The sequence below is a fragment of the Musa acuminata genome, chromosome BXJ1-11 (genome assembly GCF_036884655.1).
Source record: "Musa acuminata AAA Group cultivar baxijiao chromosome BXJ1-11, Cavendish_Baxijiao_AAA, whole genome shotgun sequence".
Lineage (NCBI taxonomy): Eukaryota > Viridiplantae > Streptophyta > Magnoliopsida > Zingiberales > Musaceae > Musa > Musa acuminata.
Window position 1 is genome coordinate 21124756 of NC_088337.1, and position 8897 is coordinate 21133652.

The 8897-nt window shown below is 42.4% G+C and overlaps 1 protein-coding gene across 2 annotated transcripts; it reads right to left on the reverse strand.

Annotated features, from left to right (window-relative positions):
- Window positions 1–1113: 1113 nt before the first annotated feature.
- Window positions 1114–4241, reverse strand: LOC103971360 (transcription factor NIGT1). Of its 2 annotated transcripts, XR_001976130.2 has the most exons (6): window positions 3498–4241; window positions 3179–3408; window positions 2824–3091; window positions 2634–2710; window positions 1550–2022; window positions 1114–1440 (listed from the first exon to the last, which is right to left on the reverse strand). XR_001976130.2 is itself a non-coding variant. In XM_009385359.3 (5 exons), the coding sequence occupies exons 1-5, from the start codon at window positions 3616–3618 to the stop codon at window positions 1633–1635; spliced, it is 1086 nt and encodes a 361-aa protein (XP_009383634.2). In that variant the 5' UTR covers window positions 3619–4241; the 3' UTR covers window positions 1114–1632. The 2 variants fall into 2 exon arrangements, 1 of the variants encoding a protein (XP_009383634.2); XM_009385359.3 differs by having other exon boundaries at window positions 1114–2022.
- Between the last annotated feature and the right edge of the window lie 4656 nt (window positions 4242–8897).

Consider the following 8897-nt stretch of genomic DNA (forward strand, 5'->3'; position numbering starts at 1 on the left):
AAATGCTAGACCTTTTTTTTTTTTTCTCTTACTATCTTTCACAAAATCACGATCAATGATGGAGTAGGGATTAATAGAAAAAATAATTCCTAAAGGATTCAAGAGTAAAGTGTTTATGATAAATAATTAGAAGAGTCACTTCTATTAAGATTATCTCCTAACGAATCATGTCATAAATGACTTACTTTCTATTGGTGATAATCCTAATCATAATTCAATTAGAACTTTAATATATGTTAATCAATTAAATAAAATCATATTATCAAATATTTTGTGCATATGAATGCTTGGAAAAAAACAGATCAGAAGTCAAAGCCTTATCAATGTTTATGATTGGATACTTAACAAACTAATTGTGGGAGTGTCATGCCTTTCAACCTAATATTCCTAAGCCTTCTTTTTGGATGACTAGGTCTTTGAAGGTCTTCTCAAGCCAAAGAACTCTTCAGAGGCCATTGACAACACAGTTTCTCCACACCATAGAACACTAGGATAACGCACTTACCAACTCCATGCTATATATAATATTTCAACAACGTTAAGTAGTATACAACTTCATGGATTGTCAAGAGTCACAATGTGCGTAATAATCCCTTGTTTAGTGTATTCATTTTCAAAGTATGAGAGAAATGCTAGAAATTAGGAGAAAATATCAAATTTACTACTCATAATTTAACATGACACACACATTACAAATTTGTTAACTAATCGTTTCTTTTATTAAATGATTGTTTTTTTAACTTCATGGCTGTTATGACTATTTTGGTTTTTATTCCTTGTAGATTTTTAATGTTTTCGGAGTGCTTCAATCGTCAAGATCTTTACTAACTAAGCTAATTACCATCTTTCTTTCCTTGTAAACTTCACTCTTCGTTTTCATTTATATTCCTTTGGTTTTACTTTTGCTTATGTGAAACTGCTATCACTTTGTTCCTTAGAGATGAAAACTGCATCCTTCGCTTCCCTTAGCTCTGCAAGAACACGTTTGAATCATTTTTACAAACACTTGGTCTCCTTCGCTAAAGTGATGTTCTTGTGCAGAAAAGTTGCTACAGTACTCGTGAAGTTTCGGTGTCCTGCGCATAAAGGGTGAGGAGCAGAGAGGAAAGCCTGTAAAGTCTCAACCAAAGTTCTCTTTTATCCTTATCCATGAAATCTGTATGGTGGCTATCTTGTTCTGACACTTCATCCGGCCTCTCGCTGTTTTGAGTATTATTTAAGGATTCTATGAAAGCTGCGTCGGCTGGAAGCTTCTGTTGAATGATAGCAGCCATGCACCGCCGACAACATCAACCAAACAAGTAATCTAATGAAAGGATAAGAGAGCCAACGAATCATCAACAAAGCTGTCAACCAATAGAGACGCTGTTTGGCCCAGAGCGCGTTGACCACCATGCTTATCCACTCCTTTGTGATGCGGGTAAACAACAATTCACTTCCCTGAATGCTTGAAAGGTAGCAGGTTTTACTGTCTTCCTACCATAAAACTCTTGCATGTGATCTTAACTCAAGTTGATTAACGTACAAACAGATCATGTGCTTCGTGTACCTTTATCTGTTTATTTCATGGGGGACGATGGAGGGAGGTGGCGAAAGCTCTGGTCAAGAGGAGACGAGGAAATGCATGCGCAGTCAAGATCTGTGTAAACGATGCGAGGCTGTGGTGGTCTGTGAGGAAGAAGAGGCGGCAGGAGAAAGAGAGTTGAAAGCAGCAGCATTCCCGCTGCTGTTACTTTCTTCGCTGCGTCCACCTTTCTCGAGCTGTGGCCCTGTGGGCGACCTGTCCGATTGCTTGCTCTGCTGCGGCCGCACTCTCGAGTCTGACGGGAGTGATGCCGCAGGGGCAAAAACTCCAACTGCAGGAGTACAAGGAGCATCGGCCGGTGGTGCTGCAACTGTGTAATCTGGAGGTGGAACCCATATGCCGCTGACCACCACAAACTGGGGAATGGGAGGATTGGTGGTGTTGCTGCTGCTGCTGTGAACTGCAGTGCTCGGCCGCCGATTGTGCAGCCGGTATTTCTGCAACAACGAGATCACAAACATGTAAACATCTTCAAAGTTCTCTAGTGCTTTGGTTTGACCTCATTTCAGTGGAAAAGGATGAACAGGATCCATGAATAGATGTTAAATACAATGCTGAACTCTATGACAAGAAATGGAAGTAGTTATCTTCATGTTGAGTGGCCTGAACAATTATTAGGTCCACGAAAAGATGCAGCGTAACATTATATGGTCCATGCAGTTGTTTGCTCAGCCAAGCATGTGCAGAATAGAACATAAGGGAAAGAGGGAGATAAGCTTATAATAAAAACCTAGCAATTATGTCACGACTGAGATGTTTACTAGTGATTGCCATTGTCCAAATGACCAAACAACAATCTGAGGTGGGAGGGTTCTCGTTTATGTCTATCAGAATTTGTGCTGATAAGTTCCAGGGAATCTGTTCCTATGGGGCAAAAATATCCAAGGAATCTGATGCTTTGCAGACAACCTAACATCATCAAATGCAATGCATCCAACTCAGGGAGGTGCGCATTCTCTACTTTGGTTTCCATTTGCAAGATTCAATAGTGATGAACAGAAGAAACTGAGAGAAGAAGAATCGACTTTGGGTAAAGATACTCCCGAACCTGCAAATGGCTCTTGACCTCATCGTTGGTGAGGCCATCCACCTTCATCAGCTCTCTGATCTGCTTCGGCGTCGCGACTGCAAGCAATCAGCTCCAATTCCTCAGAAACAAGATACGTGATGGTAATCATACAAATCGTATGTATATGATGAGAACGGCAGGTGTTTCTTTCATGAACTCGGTGACCTACCATGGGAGCCACCGAGCTGTTTGAGGGCGTGCAGGAATCGTTGGTGGAGCTCCGGTGACCAACACCGTCTCGCCTTCCTATGAGGCTGAGACTGCCCTTCCTTCTCCTTCTCTTCTCCACCAACACCACTACCACCAACTCCTCCTTTTCCACTAGTTGTTGAACTGGAAGCTGGGATTGGTGCTGCAACATGCTTTTCTCTTTCGAAGGGGTGGAATGCTCCCCCGATCCTCCTGGCATTCACTGCTATCGGTTTCGTCGGAGGTTCCTAACACAGCAAACATCCATCAGATTCGGCTCACGAATAAGACAACATGAAACCTCGGTAGAAGGAAGCAATAGAGATCGTTCTCACCACTTTCCCAAATGCGTCCGCTTCCTGATTCCAGAGCTGGACGGATCTAAGCCAGTCCGGCTTCTCATCGGCCCTGGTCGCCGCCGACCCGCTCTTCTTGGCAGCTCCATCGACGCTTCTATCCTCCGACGAAGGCGAGCTCGGCTTCAACGGAATGAACTCCTCCAGAATAGGCCCGTCTTCGCTCATCGTAGCATGGCCATTCATCTGTCGTCTTGCACTGTCGATGGCTGCAACCAGTCGTCACTACGTTTCATCAACGAAGACAAATAACCAGAAGACATAGCGACAACATGAGAGAACAATCGATTCTATATACCGTGCGTGACGATCTGCAGGCAAAGAGGCAGCTCTCTCTGAAACACCTGTATCTTCTTCCGCTCTTCCTCGAGCGCACGAACGTAGTCGCCACAGCTCGGCAGCGTCGCAGAGAAATCCATAGCTTGGTCTGATGCCAAAGATTTGAGATGGTACAGGTATAAGCAGACGACTGCGGGGGAGACCGTCAAGGAAAGAAGTTTCTGCTTTGTTTAGAGCTCAAATGATCGAGGGGCAGTGATGGGGGAAGAGAGGCGGAATCAGCTAACATGGGGATGGCATGGGAAGGAACAAAGAGGGGAGATCAGAAGAGGAGAGGCGTATAGGAGGGGAAGCCAAGTACGGGGCGTCGCGTGCATATCAGAATCTTTGCCAAGATCTTACAGAACCGTTATATTCAGTGTAACGTTTCGTTATCATCCTCCATATCGAGTCATCGATGATAACTAGACGCTAACTATCATAAATATGTATCGGGATACTGAATTGAGGACTATAACGGGCGTCATTTTGAGATGAAGCGAAGGAAAAGTACGCGGTTGTGCGTTGAATATTCCCCGAGCGATTCCGCTGCGATGGACGCGCTGGCGCGGACGTCAACGACGAGGTGAAGAGATAAGATCGAACGACAAACGGCTGGATCTTCGACACGATGCAAGCAGACGGCCGTGATCCATTCGGTGGGGGAAGGAATCAGCTCAGAATCTTCGGCATACAAGAGGACGACACGCCACATCTGCCAGCCGCGTGAGAGAGAGAGAGAGAGAGAGAGAGAGAGAGAGAGGGCTGTGCTCAGTAGGTCATCTTCTTGCAGGTCATCCTCGGCTTGGGCAGAGCTTTCGATGGCTTCTTGCAGCGAAGGATTCAGATTTCTGAGGCAGGACATGGATTGGCCTTTGAGGACTGCCAAGGGGCAACAGGCAACCATTTCTTTGTGCACACGTGACGGGATTGAATCGAAGAGACTGACCCCAACTTCCGAAGAATATGCCTTGTGATATTATATGTCATCCCTCGGGCTGTTCTTGGAATGGAGTGTTTTAGTGGTGGTGGTTAGGTCTCGGACAAGGATGTCATGCAGCCAATGGATTTATTAGTTTCAGATATATTATGTCTGTTCCAATTAGGAAGAGAACATAAAAAAGAAAAAAAGAGAACCCTTCTCCTTCGGATGGCAGACTAAGGTTCCTGACAGATGAAATTATAGAAGGGGAATAGGTGTTTTCTTCTTGAGGTGCTTGGGATGTAGTGCCTTTGGGGTATCTCAAATGCCAAGGTCAAATGACATTTCTGCGAGGAGAAAGTCATACAGACAGCTTATTTATCTTCAAAGAAGAAAGTCAAATGATGTACGAACATAAGGGTTAGGCAGCTTAAATTGTATTTCCACGCCTACATTGAACAGCTTAAATCTTACAATTTCGGAATAGTATTTACTCTATTCAGAATCACATATTGCTATTTGCATAGGGGCAAATGATTCTCAAACATCATTCGATCACACATGAACACAAAGGTTTTACGGGAACCAATATGGTTTAAAAAAAAAAAAAAGATTGCCATCCACTTAAAAACCAATGTGGTTAAAAAAAAAAAAAACTGAGAGAAAATAAAGTAATAATTTATCTGAAAAAAATTTAGTGGATAGCAACCTTTTTCTATTTGGTTGGAAATAAGGGAGAATACATGGTATGGTTCAACAAAACCTTGTGTTATCTCTTATATTTTTTGAAATTATCTTATATTATTATCTTCTTATCCTCCAGTAACATAAGAGGGTTATCTCGCTCATCACCATGATCGATCACTGGAAGTCCTCATCCTCATGAGCGAGTAGTCCAAAATTATGAATAAAACTATGTCGCCAGTTCGAGTTTAGCCCTTATTGTACACTGATTATTAAAGCCTTAAATCATAATGCGAAGGTCATTAAACTTGTCTTCCTCATAATTGAGTTCGTCATAGCTTTACAGTGAGAGTTGTCATCAGTCCATAGTTGTTGAAGCTATGGTTTGAAGTGTTCTTTAGGTTTTTCTCACTAATTTGATATAATATTCTCTCATTCCCTAATTGTTAGAATCATTTGTCTTACAAAACTTTCTTTTAAGTGAGAAAATAGTGGTTTTCAAAGTACAACATCTTTAAACTCTTTAACTCCACCGAATGTAACGAATTTATCCGGCTCTAGCTTGACGTTGACGTGTTGGTTTCCTTGGGTTGCCACGATTAGACTTTTGAAAGGCTCTTTGATGAAGTGATAGTTTTCATTTATCATCAGAATTCGGTAGAGAACTTAAGTGAGCAAAGAGATCTTAAGAGAATACTTAAAGAGCCTATAGATTCTTAATCAAATGTGTGAGGAAGAATATGGAATTTGAGAGGGTTTTATAGGGTTTTGGAAGATCTCTCTTTCCAAAAATGCTCCCAAAACTAACTATTATTTAGTTATAGGAAGAGATAATTTTTTTTTTTTTTAAATTATAAAATGATTAACAGACACTAAAAATAATTGTTATGTGACTGTTTAAAGGGGACAGGCCCTTTGCCCCTCCTTTTAACTGTTGGGTTAGGTGTGAACCGTTATTGTTTAACCCCAACCATCGGTCAAACCCAACATTGACTAAGCCCTCTTTTTAAAAAAAATATGTGATATGACATATTTCAGCACCATGGTAGCAAACGAGGGCCATGACAGAGTCGACAAAAGACCTCTAGACTGACATGATGCGACATCTCGGATCTGAACGAGATGATCACATGACCTTCGTGTTGTTCGACTTCGTACAAGTCAATGTCGAATACCACGAAGCAATTTCGGAAAACTCGGAATGATGCCGCACGACAGGGACCCGTATGGGTCGATCGACGCTCGTCTATAGGATACAAGTCATCTTACTCGGCGTCGTACAAGTCAGCATCGAACACCATGGAGCCGTTCCACAAAACTTGGAACGGCGCCGCACGACACCGACCCGTACGGGTTAGTCTGCGCTCATCCGTAGGGTATAAGTTATCCTCCCAAGGAGTTAACAATCATTAAAATACCATGTACGACTGACCACCCCTTCGCAAGTATAAAAGCCAACCCCTGACTAATGTAGAGGGGGAGTTCGCATATTCAACTCACTCTTATTCCACTTAACTCTAACTTAAGCTTTGGAGGGGTCGAGTCGGGAAATCCCCCTCCCGACCTTGACTTGAGTGCAAGGGCGGGCAACGAAGAAGCAAGCAATGAGACCCATAGCTTAACTAGACCCAATGCTCACTTCTGCCACCCGAGTCTCTATGTGGGCAACCTTGCACATCTAGGATCGAACCGAGCCATGTTGACTTCTCAACCACGGAGTAAAGGTTCACCAATATTTTGGTGCTAGAAGGAGAGCCCGATATCACCACCAAACAACCTTAGCAAACACCCTAGAGAGAAGGTACCTGCCACTATCTCCACCTTCGACCTCGAAGAGCAGCTCCCCACTCTACCATATATGGATGGAAGCGCTTCGGCTTAGAATCCGGGGCACTATTGGCATTTGCTAAAAAAACCTGGGCTCTTACCTCCCGAGGTTGGCATGGGCCAGTTGGTTGTCTCCGTTGAGGCATTCCTTAACCTCACCTACCAGGTGCAAGCATTAGCTGAGATGATGCAGACCATGTTGAATCTCGAATTTTGATGATAAAGTCAATTGTAAATTATTTGATCTAATCTATATATTAAGAAAAGTGTGTAGGATTAACTATGATAGCAGTAAGACATAAAGCAGGTGTTATACCGGAATCAAGATTGTGATCTCGTTGGGAGTTTGAGAGTTCGTCGGAAGTCCGGACGTTCGTCGGAAGTTCTGTCGGAACAACCAAGAAGTCCAGGAGCTTGCCAAAGAAGCTCATCGGAACTCACTAAGAATATCATCGTAAAGTCTAGGAGCTTGCCATGAGTCCATCGGAGCATTATCGAGAGTTCGTCGGATGTTCACCGGAAGCTCGCCGAAAGAGCAATTAATACACCAGAACAAGAAGTGCTATGATTATGTCTTAATTATCATAGTTAGATCATAAATTAAGTTAGGATTGGGAGGTAATCCCACTAACTTAATTAAGGGCCAACTGGACCCTTGACAGGACTGAATTAGGCCGAATTAAGCAGCCCATTCAGCCCCTAATTTCTTGGTTGGTGGTGGCACCGCTTGGAAAGCAATGCCCCAAGTTATCTGGGCGATGGTACTGCCCAGATTGGGCGATGGTACCATTGGCAGTTAATGCTGCCAACGGTAGTACCACTTATGTCAGGCGGTGGCACCGCTAGAGCTCGATCTCCGAGCTCTGTCAGGCGGTGGTACTGTCAGTACCCCAAAAATCTGGGATAAGACACTTTTTGGCTCCAATTTTGAAGTCATTGGGGCCTATAAAAACCTCACCTTTTTCTGCATGAAGGGCATGAAAGAATTAGCATAATCTTGAATTCTTGAGTCATAAAGTATTGTAAAAGTGAGAAGAGTTCTCCTCCTTCATCTCTTAGTCTTGTAACCATCCAAGAAAGAGGAGTGAGACTTGTAAGGGTTATCTCCTAAACCCGACAAAAGGAGAAAGAGCTGTAAAAGGTGGTTAGCCTTCGCCTATTGAAGGAAGGTCTTTAGTGGATGCTAGTGAACTCGTCGGAGGTAAAATCCAAAAGTGGATGTAGATCACATTGACCGAACCACTCTAAATTCTGGTTTGCTTTTTCATTTGTGTAATTTACATTACTGCAAATCTCCTTAATCTTCTTTTGCACTTTTACGAAAGCTTTCAAGTTCAAATTCTCTCTGAAACGGATTGAATCGAAACCATTTTCGTCGGAATCAGTTTTAATCGAAATAAAGACTTTTGAAATCTAAAAAGTTTTTTGCTGCACTAATTCACCCCCCCCCCATCTTAGTGACACTCTTGATCCTAACAATTAGTATCAGAGCAAGGTTTACTCTCGTTTGGTTTAAAACCCAAGAGAGATGACATTTACTAGCAACCTAAAGGATCATTCAATTACACATCCGCCCATGTTCAATGGGACGGATTACACATATTGGAAGACTAGAATAAGGATCTTCCTAATTTCAATGAATTTCAAATTATGGAATATTGTAGAAAATGGGTTTCAAAAGTCTTCTCTTCCAATGAACGATTAGAATGAGTTGGAGAAGAAGACTTTCACTTTAAATGTAAAGGCTATGAATGTCTTATTTTATGCCTTAGATAAAAATGAGTTTAATCATGTATCAATTTGTGAAACTGCTTTTGATATTTAGCACACACTCGAAGTGACTCATGAAGGCACTAGTAGAGTGAAGGAGTCAAAAATTAATCTTTTAGTGCATGCTTATAAGTTGTTTTGAATAAAACCGAGTGAGACCATTGGAGATATGTACAC